The 15,947-nt window shown below is 33.7% G+C and overlaps 1 protein-coding gene across 3 annotated transcripts in view; it reads right to left on the reverse strand.

The window, feature by feature from the left end:
• Positions 1–3,506: 3,506 nt before the first annotated feature.
• The window catches only part of RB1 (RB transcriptional corepressor 1), a 162,568-nt gene continuing 150,127 nt past the window's right edge, over positions 3,507–15,947 (reverse strand). For 2 of the 3 annotated variants that reach the window (XM_019748050.2, XM_019748051.2), the window contains 7 exons: positions 12,319–12,423; positions 11,734–11,847; positions 11,473–11,636; positions 9,516–9,546; positions 8,126–8,268; positions 7,550–7,599; positions 3,507–5,387 (listed from right to left, as the gene is read on the reverse strand). In XM_019748050.2, coding sequence (XP_019603609.2) covers positions 5,314–5,387; positions 7,550–7,599; positions 8,126–8,268; positions 9,516–9,546; positions 11,473–11,636; positions 11,734–11,847; positions 12,319–12,423 — 681 coding nt within the window. In that variant the 3' untranslated portion in view covers positions 3,507–5,313. Of the gene's footprint in view, positions 5,407–7,549; positions 7,600–8,125; positions 8,269–9,515; positions 9,547–11,472; positions 11,637–11,733; positions 11,848–12,318; positions 12,424–15,947 lie in introns of all 3 variants that reach the window. The other variant, XM_074329955.1, reaches the window with a different exon arrangement.

Raw genomic sequence — 15,947 nt, forward strand, 5'->3', positions numbered from 1 at the left:
AACTCTCGGTACAACAGAATAATCTATGGAACTTTTACAAAATATAGATTCAAGGATTCTAAATTCAGTATATTTTAAAAGCTTCACAAGTAATTTTGATGTTTCACCAAGGATGAGAGTCACTGGTTTAACCCTCAAAACCTAGAACTCCAAACAATAAGGAAGGGCTAATTTTAGACCAGTGTGCGAGATGACATAAGAGTCCCGTGGATACAGCTCTGAAAAAACATGCTTTCTCTCTGGTCTTTGAGGATACGCTTGCCATCAACACTCCTATGTGAAGGATAACAACACTATTTCCTTCTAATAGAGGAGTGTTTGTAGAGCCTCAGAAACCCTGCTGTTCAGTTACGGATATGTGAGGGAAATGGCACATTTTTATAATGACACTACATCAGAGATTAATAGATCCTTTCTTTTACGTAAGTTCATCTTACATTTTTCTGTCCTTAAGTTTTGTTTCCACTCTGCTTATACAAGGAAGTTCAGTGTTTTAGTGCTGCCAATATAATTTTACCCTAACTTAGAGAGAGAAAAGTTAAGATTTTACATAAATAGTGTCCTTATCTATTGATAGATGTTTGTGAAGATACCATTCAATGCTTTTTAAAAAGTACAGGTTAATATTCTTCAGTTGAGACCTGAAGAAATTGCCAGTCACTCAGGACCATAAGTTGGTAAGTGTTACTCAGAGGCAGAATTCTTAAACATTAATAATGAAAAGGAAGCAACTACAAACTACACAGTCTTATCTATCTTATTAGCCCTCCCCCTTACTAGTATTACACCAAATAGGTTGGGAGAATTGTAAAAAGAAAGGAAAAATCATACCTTACTGTTATTTTTAATTCAGTCTTTGTCAAAGCATAAATACATAAACCATATTGATTTTCTCTCACTAAATTCAGTTAACATCACATTTTCTATTCAGGAAGTAACTGATGTTGCTCTATGGAATACATTTAACTTTCATATTAAATTGTCATTATCATACGTGTCAATACTAATATGTAAGTATAGTCCCAAAATAATGGACACAAAAAAAAAGGATTTATAAAAAACAGATCACTATCCCAGCTTCATATTAAATGAGCTTGTTTTAATCCTATTTAGACATTACAGTGTTACCATAATATATTTCTATTTAAGAAGCTGTACTTGTGATAGAAATTTGTAATTTCCAGAGGCAAGGTTTCAGGTTGCCCTGTAAAATATCTGTTTAGTCCAAAGGAAAATTCTACTGAATAAATCCTTACCAATGCTGTTTACACTATCTGGCCCAAAAATGAGGAACAAAAATATGCCTCTACAAGCAAGTTTCTATGAAATCATCCAGATGGTAATATAACTAGCAGGGAGGATCCCCCACCCTGCACCAGAAAATTGTAATGAAAAATATATGAATTTGATCTTGTTCCTTTTTATCATAAAGAGCTTTAATTACTGGAATAAATTAATCTCCAAGTTCCTATCCAGACAAAACATTTTTAGTGTTATAAAGGCTGACTGATTTTGCCTTGACCGAAGAGACTACATTAAGATCCTCAGCCAACAGAAACAAGACTGAGGTATGCTTGCTGCTTTTCCCACTCCAACATCTTTACTTGTCTTTCTTCCTTCGGGAACAAACATGCGGCTATTCCAGGAGAGAATTTCACTATCCACCCTGTTTTTGAGAAATCATATTACTTAAACGCAGGATAATCCCTTATCTGAAATCTTGGGTACCAGATATGCTTCATAGTCTTTGGAGTTAAGAATGATAATATGGTACATATACCACATAATACCTGAGCAGGGTCAAGGTGAGATCCCCCAAATTAATACTTTTGTTAAGTGGAACAAGAATATTCCCACTAAGTGGGATAAAGACTCTAAATAGCTCCATGCTAGTTTAGATATGCTTTTGATGCCATACGACTTTTGGTACTAGACAGACAGAACCCACTTGGTTTCAAAAGCTTTTTGGATTTTAGAATTGCAGGTAAAGGATTGTGGGTTTGTAATATACATAGATGATGCTTGGGAGGAAAGGCCTTTAATATAAACTTTGTATTATAGGAAAAGAGATACCTGCTCTTGCATTTCTTCTCCATTTTTCTATTACTCATCATTTCCCAAACTCACCAGACATATTCCTACCTCCTAGCACTGGCTTTCACCCTCTACGGACTGTTTAACCCCTGTCAACGTATGGCTCGCTTTCTCACCTCCTTCCGGGTTTTGCTGAAGTTTCACCTCACCAAGTCTTTCCCTGGCCACCCTACTTAAAATTTTAAAACTCATTTCCCTACTAGCACCCCATCCCCCTCCCTGTGATATCTTTCTCCAAGGTACTTAGTACAGTTGGACACATTATGTATTCCACATTTACTTATACATTTGCTCTTTCCTCAAAATTAGAATTAGAATGGAAGTTCCACAGAGATTGGGATTTTGGTTTTCTTGTATTGCTTTATTTTTGTATTGCTTGTATTTACAACTATGTTGTTGTATTGCTTGTATAACTATGACTGGAATATGGTATGTACTCAGCACATGACATTTGAAAAAAGGAAGAGAATATTATCAGCTTCTATATACTTGGAAAAAAACTGAAAATACACTTTTCCCCCCAACATATGGGCTTCTTCTAGGTACAAGAGCTATAGTAGTAAATAAGATGAGCCAGGTTGAAGCTTCCAGTGTGGGGAGGGGTTGATGCAGGTATAGGTAGATACACGAGGCAGTCAGGTAAGGTAACTTCAGATGCTACTAATTGCTGTTACAGTTTTGATGGAAGGAAACACAATACAGAGTAAGATTTTAGCATGGAGGGGTCATGGAAGCCCTCTGAATTGAGCCCTGAAAGACAGGAAGGAACCAGCTAAGCAAAATTCTGGGGGAACGGCACTCCAGCAGAAAGAATAGCAAACATAAAAGCCTGAGGTGTAGGGACAGGCCTGGCATTCTAAGAGAAAAGGTCAGTGTGAGTAAAGCGCAGTGAGCAAGGAAAAAGGAGCATGCGGTGAGGATGGACAAGTAGGTAGGGGCTACTTCACAGGCCAAGCAAAGAGCGTGAATATGTCGAGTAGCAATGTGAATCCATTTACAGTTTTGCTCTTTATGGAGCTTAAAGGTAAAGAGGAAAGAGAGAAAATATGGAGACCACTTAGAAGTCTTTTATAGTGGTCCTGACACGAGTCAATAGATGACACTTAGGTTTTTAGATGGAACAAGTTAATTTTTTAGTAAAATGGGGAAAGACTAGGGTAGAAACAAGGTATTTTTGTTTGTTTGATCTTGATTCATATTTTGAGAAGCTGAGGGGGGAGGAGTAGGTAATTAAGAGTTCTATCGGCTACGAGAGCTTTGACCTCTGTGGAGAGGTCAAGGCTAGAGAAATAAATTTAGAAATCATCTGCATGTAAAGCCCATTAAAGGCTAAGAACAAATTTGATCCTAGGAGAGAATTTAGATACAAAAGAGAACATTAGTGCACTTAATACAAAGACGACAACAGACCATTAAGACTCTTAACAACTAATTTATTTTAAAATAGACCAACTATTAATTGTAGAAAATAGCAACATAGCAATATTAAATATACAGTTTTAACCAATACAAAAAAGCAATAAAGCAGTATCTGAAGGCTTATTTAAGAAATCTCAATACACGATCTCTGTAGTTCCTAAAATTCTGGCACTAATTCTAATGGGAACTTCTTAGCAAAAGACCCACAAAATAGTAAGCCCTTGACCTAAAAGCTAACTGATTTGTATGATATTCATGCAAAAATTAACGAGGAAATGGGATAAAGCATTCTAGTGCCTTTGTTATCATGAAAACTGTCAAAAACACAAGTTTGGAACTTAATTGAGCACAAAATAAAAATTTTTTTCTAAAAATAAGACCAGATTTCTTCTTAAAAAGAACTCTGAGTTCAGACAATGTGATTTTCCTAAAATCTAGCTGGTACTACCTTAAATACCATCTATTTTAAATTATACCATCTCTAAATAAGTTAATCACACAAGAGTTTAAATACACCGTTAGGTGCCAGGAGGGAAAGCACCTCTTCTACTGCTATAGTTATTTTAATTTGAAATTTTTGCACAAAATCAGAAACATTAATGCCTAACCCAAAGACCTTTGAATAAGTACTTGCAATTTTGAACTAGAAATAATGTGGCTGTGAATGTGCCAGTGTTAGACCATTCTCACTTAAAAAAAAAAAAAAAAGAGAGAGATAGACAATTGCCAGTTCAAAAGATACATGGAAGACATGTACCATTCCAGAGAACATACACCCCTTCCCAAATTTAGGAGGGCAGAATAATTGCTGAGATGCAATTAGACAAATCTCTAAGAAAACAATTAAGGCTCCTATAGTTAACAGTCTGTTTAATGGAGTAATATGATTTTGAATCTTGATTCTTCAGGACCCAGAAACATTAGAAAGTGCACTTGGGATTATACTCTGTTAGGGTCCTCTACAGCAAAGCTCTAGTTGAACACTTTATTTTCCAAGTACTAGATGGGCACTTTATGAATTCAGTGATCTGTATGGTATAAAAACCAAGAGTACTATTATTAATGACCCCAATTTTAGAGCATGAGTTAGATGAAGAAAAGAATCAATAAATTCTTAGAAGTCCTGAGGTACGAAATCTGTATCAGTAGTCTGACAATATCTTATGTTTATACTTTGCTTTCTGCTTGTATTTAAAAGCTAAAATTTATAAAACAAGTACACAGTACATCAGATTCCATTAGTAAACTAAAATCTTAATGTGTAAAAATCAGTAATTTTTTCTAGTTTCTAATATCTGTTTAGCAGAAGAATTCAGGATCATTTGGGTGAATGGGGGGCAGTCAGCCAAATTGCATTTGGAAGACAAGACATATTTTCTAAGGGTGTTCATGTTAAATTAAAAAATATATAAATATAAATTAATAAAAATAATAGCAAACATCACAAACATGCCACAAGAGAAGACAAAGTACTCAGCTAGTCATGGGTTGTTGGGACTCCCACTCCCAGGCATCCTTTGGAAACAAACATCTGCTACAACTTTTTAAATGACAGGTTTTACACAAGATTTTCAATCTTGTACAATAACAATATATTCTCTATTGACTACAGCATTGCAAGTGGCTTAGGAATTGCCTGCACAAATACTCGTGTGCAACTGCACACTTTATATCCACAGAAAGAGCTGAAGCTATGTATAAATGTGGCCGTAAACAGAACCTGGGAGAGTTACATAGTCAGATCTGCGAGAGACAAGGAGGCCAGAGGTGAACACAGTACTGACCAGGGTAATGGAATCCTCAGTTTTCTTCCCTGTTTGAAAGATGCATGCTGTCATTCATTTTCTGCTTCTGCATTCGTGTTCGAGTAGATGCTGGCAAAAAGATGGAGAACTGTTAATGGCACTGATGGTGCTAGGTAAGTGGCAAAGGGCGGCCATACATGTTACACTGAGGCCAAATCAGAGGCGCTCCGGGCGTTGCAAAAGCTGTGGTTTCCAAATTTTTTTATCACGTGTCCCTAAAGTTAACTATTCCAAGCATGTATCACCAAAATATGTATGTATATATGTACATGTGCATAAATTATAGAACACACCTATTCCAAATATGCATTAGAAGTCGATGAGATAAAAGTAAATCGAAATTCTAGTATTTTCTTTATGTAACCCAAAAGGTAGTCTTACACACTTCCAGGTATGCCCCACTTTGCAGACCACTGTTCTAGATGAGAAGGTTGAGTGTGGCCCTTGAGCAGCGCAGAGTCCTGGGCTGACTGAGACGGTGCCGACGTGAGTGTTGAGTGCCACAGCTTGCGAGCCCGTGTTCAGAGAGGCTTTGCCAGGCCCTCACTGCAAACACTGTGAGCTCCCAATTACTCAATGCAGACATGGACACTTAGAAAGTACATTAGTAATTACAACATAGACAAAAACAGAACATTTCTTTTTCATGATGTAAAAATTCTTAACTTGACTTTACTGGTGGACAGGAGCTTGTCATAAAGAAGCACAAAGAATATTCATACTTGGAAAAGAAAGAAAACGGTAATTCTAGGTCTCCCCTACTGGCCCTTCCACTCTGGCTCATCTAGCACTGTGTGATGACCTGTTTTGACTACAATTCTTTGAGGAAAGTTGAGCAGCCTGGAGAATTCCTTAGCCTTATGGGTTAAAACTCCTGCTGCTTCTCCCATTTTCCAGCTGCACAATGGCCCTGAACTTCAGCCTGGCGGAGGGACTTCACCATCACAACTAAGTGTGTCACCAAGAATGAACTGAATACAGCAACTGAACTCTTCTCTAAGAAAATACCCATATTTTTACAGCTTTCTGCTTCTTTTAAAATGCACATTGTGGGCTCCATAATGCTTCCACATGTTTTCAAAGCCTGATTTTGGTTATAAGCTTCACGTCTATTTTCATGTACTGGGAAGGAAAAGCCACAATTACTTAAAAGTTAAAAATAATATATTAGTCAATGTAAAATCCATAAAGAAATTCATTTATAACCAAACAAATTTAAGCTTGTGGTATATTTAGTTTTAATTGTACTCTTCAAAATAGTACATACAAAAACATGGTTTAAAAAAATCAAAAGCATTCTTTTAAATACTTTATATTTCAAAGTTAGTATCTACATGTTGAGAAAAGGCCCCTTTTTAAAAAGTCACACTTTCACTGGTATTGTTCTTATTGATATGTTCTATTATGTAGGAATTATAGTTTTAATACTTATTATCTCATAAATAGTATATGTCTTCTTTCCAAGTCTCAGCTCTTTTTCCTGTGAATGGATCCGACACCAGACTATCATGAAATGCCACACTCACTATCACAGCTACCTCTGTCTAAGACAACCCAGGAGCAGTTAGTATACATTTATCTTTTTCTTAATGTGCTTTCCATCTACTATATTTGGGTTAATCTTCTATAGTGTCAGAGTAGCTTAGGAAAGATAGCATTCCGTTTGTCTTAACGTTCCAAATTTATGTCACTCTGTATAACTTGGAAAATGATCTGGTGATGTTCTTTATCAAAATTCTGGTTTCCAGTAATGGAAAAGCTTTTGTTTCAAATTAAGTTTGAAAACTTGCAAGTCAGGGAAGTTCAATAATAGCACAATAGGTTATTCTTTAAATAAGTGTTATAATGTTTGCACATGCTAGGTTTATAAAACCTTTCCCTATATGCAACACTAAGTTCCTCATAATAATTCTTCTTTCCTGAAATGTTTTCTAACCACAGCCATTCATGTTGAAGATGTGGTTTCACTTCTTAGTCTTCCTATGCATAAGATTTTAGAAAGGGTCACTTTGTATCATACATTTAAACTACAGATATTTGTAGGTAAATAATACATTCTTGATTCCAGTATATTTTAAGTGCATGAGCAAGTCTTCTAATCGAAGGAATTATATATATTTATTCCTTTCTAACGAAGGAATTATATATATTTATTATTTTCTAATGCAAAAAAATTTTTTGCAATGTCAACAATCGTTTTATTTACATAAGGAGAAATGATAAGTACTTACTCATTTCTGCCAGTTTCTTTTGAAACTTGGATTCCCCTGGAAGATGTTTACTGCAGATTAAAAAACAAAATATTTTACATGTATATGTATAAATGGAAAACTCAAATTTCCAGTAACTATGGTGCTTTCTGTGACTTATTTTATACTCTTAGTGAGTAGCTTTTAATTTCAGAGGTTTATAAACAAACTATCTAAAATATGAAAGTCACAAATTTATGACCCTATGTATCTTTTTAGTGGTTCTTATAAAAACACAATAAATATTTTTCAAGAGTCAGCATTTTAAAATCTAATTTTAAGCAAAAATAACAAAATTGTCAATATTTTGTAAAAAATTATCAGATTTTAAACATTTGATATTTTCAATAATTTCAATTTCAGTAGATGGTATATGATTTATTTACATGGTGCCTTTAATTTGGAGATGTAGTCATACCTATTATTTTGAGCAATCCTCACAATTTCCAAATAAAATTGGCATGAAAGGGATTGGTGGAAATTAAGAGCAGAGCTGGTACTCTGGGATCTCCAGATGACCACCTCGGCCACTGAAAAACATTCTAAAACTGTTCCCACCTTCCATCTGCTTCATCTGATCCTTCAATATCGAAGCGTAGTTTTTTCAGTGGTTTAGGAGGGTTGCTTCCTTCGGCACTTCTTTTGAGCACACGGTCGCTGTTACACACCATCTGATTTATTTTCTGGAACTTTTCAGAAGTCTACAAATTACAGAATTCTTTATTGTATTATTAAATGCCATCATTTTGTAGTTAGCAACCCTTACTTGTAGTTTGATGTGCGTCAAAAATCAGGCAGTGGTAATATTTGCATTTTAATTTTCTGCTTTAATGGGCCAAGCAAGACATATGAACAATCTCCAAATGAGAAAAACTCTACCTAATGCTACCCACTCTTTTTAAATCCTCCTGTCTCTTCCAGCAGGCTCTTCCTCTTCCTCCAACAACTCTGACTACTACTCTGAAAGTCCTGGTTCCTCGTTTCTGGAACACACTCACACACTGAGCCCGAGCTGCTACTTTCTCAGAAGCATGTAAAATTGGAACAGCATTCTGGAACCTTGTTTTTGATAGATTTTTTTGTTTTTGGGAGCATAACATAACCAAAGAGAACATCATAAGAATTTAGTAAGAGGTGAAGTGTCCAGTGAATAATAATTTTGGACTCACTTTATGGGTTTTATACGTTAACAAGTCATATAGTTTATATAGTTTAAACCATCATTGATACAGTATTTGTTGAAATGTTGCTAATTCACAGTTTTTACAATAGAAAATCAACTGTCAAAAAGATTTAAGAATTTGAGTCCATCCACTATTATTGGAGATGATTTGAGATATATATCTCCTCAGAGAGAATCCTGTCACAGCAAAGTAAAGAAAGTTTTGGTAAGAAATTCTAAAGGGGGCACAACACCTTATTTTACCCAACGGACAAACGTGGAAAAATTCTATTTTTTACCTATCGATTTTAGAACCAGAGTGAGGTGATTATCTCAGGGATGTGTATGAACATGTTCCTTTGAACTGAAAAATGAACTCAGACTTTCTGATAGAAATTAAATCTGATTTGACTGATTGATTTGACAGTGAGGATTAGCTTTATTACTTATGCTTTATTTTCTAATTAAATGAGCTAATTTTATAAAAATTAAATGTAAAAACAGCTTTTGGTGAAAGACATATTTAGAACACATATACAAGGAATGTTTAGAAAACAGCTTCGAAATTCACCAATTATGAGTATGAGTTGCAATTAAATCTGATTTGAAAATAAATCTGATTATATATATATATATATATATATAATACATATATATATATCTTCTAAATTCTACGCAACATGTCTGAATCAATTTACAGCATTTGTAAATTCAAATTATAGAAATCTTCAATTTATTTTATAGTTACAGTGCATGTCACTGTACTTCAAAGAAAGAAATACTCACCCCAAATGATTCACCAATTGATACTAAGATTCTGTCAAGTAAAGATAAAATACAAATTAGTAATAAAAATCACATATAACCTGCAGAGATAAACACACATGTATTCTGAACGATCAGAAATACCAAATCAAATGTTTCTTCTACCCCTAGAACCACTGATAAATTATACTCATCAAAGGCTATTCTAACAGTGCTGGTCTAGTCATACACTGAGGTGGTCTCTTAGTGTTTTAAAACAAGAACAACTTGCCTGCAAGACATATTCTGCTTTTGTCCACATTTAAAGAGAGTAAAATAAAGTTTTAAATTTATTCCTACTTAATTCTTAATAAATCAAGGGTAAGTTATCAATTAAAATTTTTCACATTTTCTCATTAAAAATTCAAGTTACCCCTGGCAAAAAACTTACAGTATTAAGTAATAATCAATTTTAAATAGGATCTGTAATCATATATAAAGGCTATTTATCATATATCCTAGAATCAGAAATCTCTTAATCTGTTTGGCCTCTTTGAACCATATAATTTATGTTCTTGATAATAAAGCTGAAGAATAGCATTAGCCCGACAAAACAAAGATTTAATAATATGCTCATGGAACTAGTAAATATATAGATTTTATTGTCCCCCAATTCCTTGATAAGTGGCCATCAATCTATATGTATTTGATTAACCAGAATACCTAAGTATGCTGATAAGTAGAGTGTTAAGATGCTCTCTTAATGCTTGATCAAGAGTTATCAGGATTTTTGTAATGTGACTTTTTTGCTAAAGAAGAACCCCAATCCGGAAGTGATTTCATTAAGATCAGCAAAGAGCCATCATTAGCAGCATAATATGGATTAATTATCATCATTAAAAAATTACTGTGGTATACATTTTTATGTGGCAGTGTGGACTGTGTAAATTATATAGACTTGGTGTGGCATCTTAGCAACTTACATAAAGTAAGTTGTAGATTTTAGTACACCGATACTCAACTATAGAACACCAAATAAACAAAGGATGGTACAGGGGCACACAAAGGTATTTATATCAGTTGCAAATTATTTTCTACTTTACCTTTTCCTGTAGAGTTTGAAATTTTTACCATGAATATGCATTACTTGTATAATTAAACACACCATCCAAATGTTTTCTAAGGGGTTAATATATCCCCTCTTCTTGTTTGTTTTTCTTGCCCATTAAGTACAACTAAGGGCTGACATTTCTGAGATGAGACTACATTAACTCTACTCACTAATCTGCCCCCCACTTTATACAAATAAAGTCAGTTTCAAATAGCCCATGATAACGTATAATAAGTCAACTGAAGTGCTTCAAAGCCAGAGAGCAGTTGTGGTTGCATGTGGAAGATAATGTAATGATTTGTAGTTGCACAGAACCTTTCATCTGAGAATTTAAAAGAGCTTCTCACTCATCATTTTTCTGATCCACAGCACCATTCTGAAACAGGCACAGAGACCTGCCCAAGATAATATAAAAAAGCCACAGGCAAAATTAGGGATGGACTTCTAAAGACTTAATTTACAGTCATCAACATTTAATCAACCATCTATGTTTTTATAATAGAGCAAGATGAACAGGTTCACAGAAAGACTTTACAGGACATTCAATAAACTACAGAATAAAAATTCTTAACCAAAAGTAATCTATTTTGTTTAGCAGATGGACTAACAAAAAAAATGAAAGTGATTTGAAACCTATTACCAAACTGGTGTGCAGAGTGTTTACAAAAGAATAGACTCCATCAGCCAGGTAAATTGATGACTGAATTTGCAAACCCATCTAAGTAAGTATCTTTCTTCCCCTCTAGTTCTTATCAAGTCACTTAATATAAATACGAAATTATGGACTCAAGAATAGCTTAGTTTAAATGAAGAGTCTTATATTTTTATGCTTGAATCAAAGTAATCCCCTCTTATACTTTACCACTTCCCTAACAAGGACACACAAACCTTGATCTTGGAGTCATTTTTGTTGGCGTTGGCAGACCTTCTGAAATTTTATATGGGTTCTTCAGGGGTGAGATATAGATGTTCCCCCCAGGAATCCGTAAAGGTGAACTAGAAAACTTGTAAGGGCTTTGAGGAATGTGAGGTATTGGTGACAAGGTAGGGGGCTAGAACAAAAAGCAAAAAGGCGTATTATTTATTTAATGTCTTAGTGAGATCCACTGCTTTATAATTTGATTTTCCCAAAGAATAGTTTTAACATACCCTGGTGGAAGCATATTGCAAAATATTTGTTTTCAGTCTCTGCATGAAGACCGAGTTATAGAATACTATAATAGAATCATACTCCTCTTCTCTGATCAAAACCCGTTTGAATGTCTGAGAAAAAAGAATAAAAACACTTGTTAAATAAATTTGGGAATTTATCTTTAGATTTTATTTTTTAATAGTTCATAATACTTTTTAACAGTAAAAAGCACATGTTATACAGGAAAAAAAAGTCTGAAAAAGCTTTCTTAGGCTTGGATTATAGCTGTTCTAGCAGAAGTGAAATGTCACAGATATGTACATACACGTTTTACACATGTACACGTAAAAGTTTAGTACAAAATCCTGATTATTGCAGGGTTATAGTATTCCTTATTAACTTTATAATATGAATGTGGATATTCAAGAACCTTAATTTTCCAATTCCATATTAGTTATAAATAATTAACCAATAATATAAAAGTAAAAAGTTGATATGTGAATGTATATAATAAGGTCAGAATATATGATCTAATAATGATGTTATCCATAGTATAGACATGGAATTATCCCCAAAAAATCTTACCATGGAAGATTACCTACCTCCTGAACAGCATGAGGAAGATCTTTGTAAGCTGTTACAATGATTTTGAATTTAAGGTCTATATTCTTCACTTTACATATGCCATACATGGAACACATCATAATCTAATAAATAAATGTGATGTAAAAATAGTCAGAATCTTGTAACATGGTTGTATTCTAAAAAGCACTTCATTGTCTTTCTTTTTAACCTAAAAAAATGGAAATTTAATTTCCTACAGGATTATCTTTTCCTATCCTGAACTGGTGGAAAGTATGTGAAGTATTTAACCCAAATGTATTTAAAAAACAGAGTGCAAATAGACAACTCTCAAGTATTCAGGCAGATCATGTGGTTTGTAAATAACCCTAACATTTGCTCCTGTTCCTTAGATATTTCCCAGAAGATAAAAGCTGAAACTGCAATCAGTTAACTGTGTAACTAGCACTTTTAAAAAAGGCCAGGTGTGGAAAAGGTTCAAACTATCAGATAAAATAATATTGAATACACTAAGTGGTGGTGGTAAGGGGGATATAATAACTAGCAGGGGTCAGGAGAGAGTCTTCTGTGTTAATGATAATGTTCTATTTCTTGATTTGGATACTGGTTATACAGGTGTGTTCAACTGATGAATTTACATTAAAAGTATCCTTTATGTTATATGGATTTTTCTATATGCATATTACATTTCAAATAAGATATTTTAAACACAAAAATAAGATTTGAAATGATTTCCTGTGACTTTAAAACATCAAACTTTCTTATTTTTTATGAATTTTATTGCCTAATTTAAGTACTCATATCTTCTGCACCCTTCTTGCTCACATCTACTATTATTACTATTCATCATTCCTTGCTCAGCATCCTATCAGCCCAAATCCTACTATTCTCCCCATTTAGAAAGCCATCCAGTATCCTCTTTGCTAATTCATATTTTTCTCCTACTCCAATACTTTACCTAAGGCACCTCTCACAAAAATTTTATTGATTCCAGATACCTAACCTCTTTAGGAATCCTTAGCATTACCGTCTATGTAATTTCTATATTGTAGAAAAGCAGCAGAACCATAAGGCAGTAAGTGCACACTTTAAAAAATCCAACATACTAGAATGTATATGTCCCAATAGAATCTCATAAAATATACATATTTGTAGGTTATACCTTTATACATAATTCATCTTTTGCTCAAAACATCATTTTTCTTGGGAACATTACTACCAACCTTACAGAAATAAAAGGATTATAAAGAAACATTATGAATAATTGTATACCAAAAATATAGGTATCTAAGATGAAATATAAATATGTACAGAAGGACACAAACAACCAAAACGGACACAAGGAGAAATAGAAAATCTGAGCTTGAATTAGTAATCAAAAAACAAACAAAAGCCCAGGCCCAGATTGCTTCACTGGTGGGTTCTACCAAACATTTAAAGAAGAATCAGTATCAGTTCTTTAAAAACTCTTCCGAAATTAGAAAAAGAGGGAACAGTACCCAACTAAATCTATGAGGCCAATATTTCTGATACCGAAACCAGACATCACAAGAAAATGATTAGTATCTCATATGGTTATAGATGTGAAAATCTTCAACACAAACAAGGGGAATGCAGCAGCACTGTGGCTACATTGTGACCAACTGGGATTTATTCTAGAAATGCAAGGTAGGTGTAACATCTGAAAATCAATTAATGTAATATACTGTATATCAATACAAAAGAAAAAAAGATCATCTCAATAGCTACAAAAAAAGCACCTGATAAAATTCAACATCCTTTCATGATAAAAGCGCTCAATAAACGAGGAATAGAAGGGAACTTCCTTGACCTGATAAAGGGCATATACAAAAAAAACAAAAAAAACAGCTAACGACCTTTCCCTTAAGCTCAGGAACAGAACAAGGATGTTGCCTCTCACCACTTCCATTCACCATTGTAGTGGATGATTCTGCCCAGGGAAATTTGGCACATAGATAAAATAAAAGTCATCTACATTGAAAAGAAAGAAGTAATACTGTATCTATTCTCAGAAGACATAATCTTTTATATAGAAAATCTTAATGAACCCACTAAAAACTATCAGAACTGATAAACGACTTCAGCAAGGTTGCAGGATATAAGATCAATATACAAAAATCAATTGTATTTCAATACACTTGTAATGAACAATCTGAAAAAAATTGAGGAAACAATTCAATTTACAATAGTGTTAAAAAGAATAAAATCTAGGTATAAATTGAACAAAACAAGTGTAAGACTTCTCTAAAAACTAAAAAAAATTGTTCAAAGAAATTAAAGGAGACTTTAATAAAGTGAAAGACATCATATGTTCATGGATTGGAAGACTTAATGTTGTTCTGACAATACTCCTCAAACTGATCTATGATTCAGTATAATCCCTATCAGAATTACAGATGGTTTCTTTGTAGAAATTAACAAGCCAATCCTAAAATTCATATGGAGACGCGAGTTTCAGAATAGTCAAACCAATCGTGAAAAAGAGCATAATTGGAGTACTCACACTTCCCTATTTCAAAACTTACTACAAAGCTACAGTAACCAAGATAGAGTGTGGTACTGGCATAAGAAGAGACATATGGATCAATAAAATAGAAGAGACCAGAAATAAACATTTACATATTTACAGTAAATTGCTTTTTGACAATTGTCAATAGGGAAAGACAGACTTTTCAAGAAATGACGTTGGAACAACTAGTATCCACATACAAATGAATGAAGTTGGACTCCTATCTCATGCCATATACAAAAATTAACTAAAAATGGATCAGAATCTAAATGTAAGAGTGAAAAGTGTAAGACTCTTAAAGGAAAACATGGATAAATCTTCCAAACCTCTGGTTTGGCAATGGTTTCTTAGATACGACACCAAAAGCACCAGTAACAAAAGAAAAATATATAAATTGAACAGCAACAAAACTAAAAACTTCTGGGCTTCATAGGACACCTTCAAGAAAGTGAAAAGACAACTCAGAGACTGGGAGATATATGATTTACAGATCATATATCTAATAAGGGACTGTACGTATATATAGACTACATAAAGAACCCTCACAACTCAATAATACAAATACAACTCAATTTAAAAATAAGCAAAGGATATTTTCCCGCTGAAGATATATACAAATGACCAAAAAGTACATGAAAAGATTCTCAATCAATATCATTAGCCATGAGGGAAATGCAAATCAAAGAGATACCACTTCATACCCACTAGGATGCCTATATCGAAAAAAGGCAAATAACAAGTTAGTGAGGATGTGGAGAAACTGGAACCTCATATATTGCTGGTAGGAACTGATGTAGCTATGTCGGAAAAAAATCTAGCCATTCCTCAAAAGGTTAAACATAGTTACATATGACCCAGAAATGCCACTCCTAAGGTAAATACCCAAGAAAAATGAAAACATATGTCCACACAAAACTTGTGCACGAATTTTCATAGTAACTACTCATAATAGGCAAGAAGTGGAAACCAAATGTACATCAATAGGTGAAAAGATAAATATGAGGTAGTATATCCACACAGGAACAATGAAATCATTATACTAAGTGAAAGAAGCCAGACACAAAAGATAACATATTATGATTCCATTTATATGAAATACCTAGATTAGGTAAATCTGTA

The sequence above is a fragment of the Rhinolophus sinicus genome, linkage group LG04 (genome assembly GCF_036562045.2).
Source record: "Rhinolophus sinicus isolate RSC01 linkage group LG04, ASM3656204v1, whole genome shotgun sequence".
In the NCBI taxonomy this organism is placed as follows: Eukaryota; Metazoa; Chordata; class Mammalia; order Chiroptera; family Rhinolophidae; genus Rhinolophus; species Rhinolophus sinicus.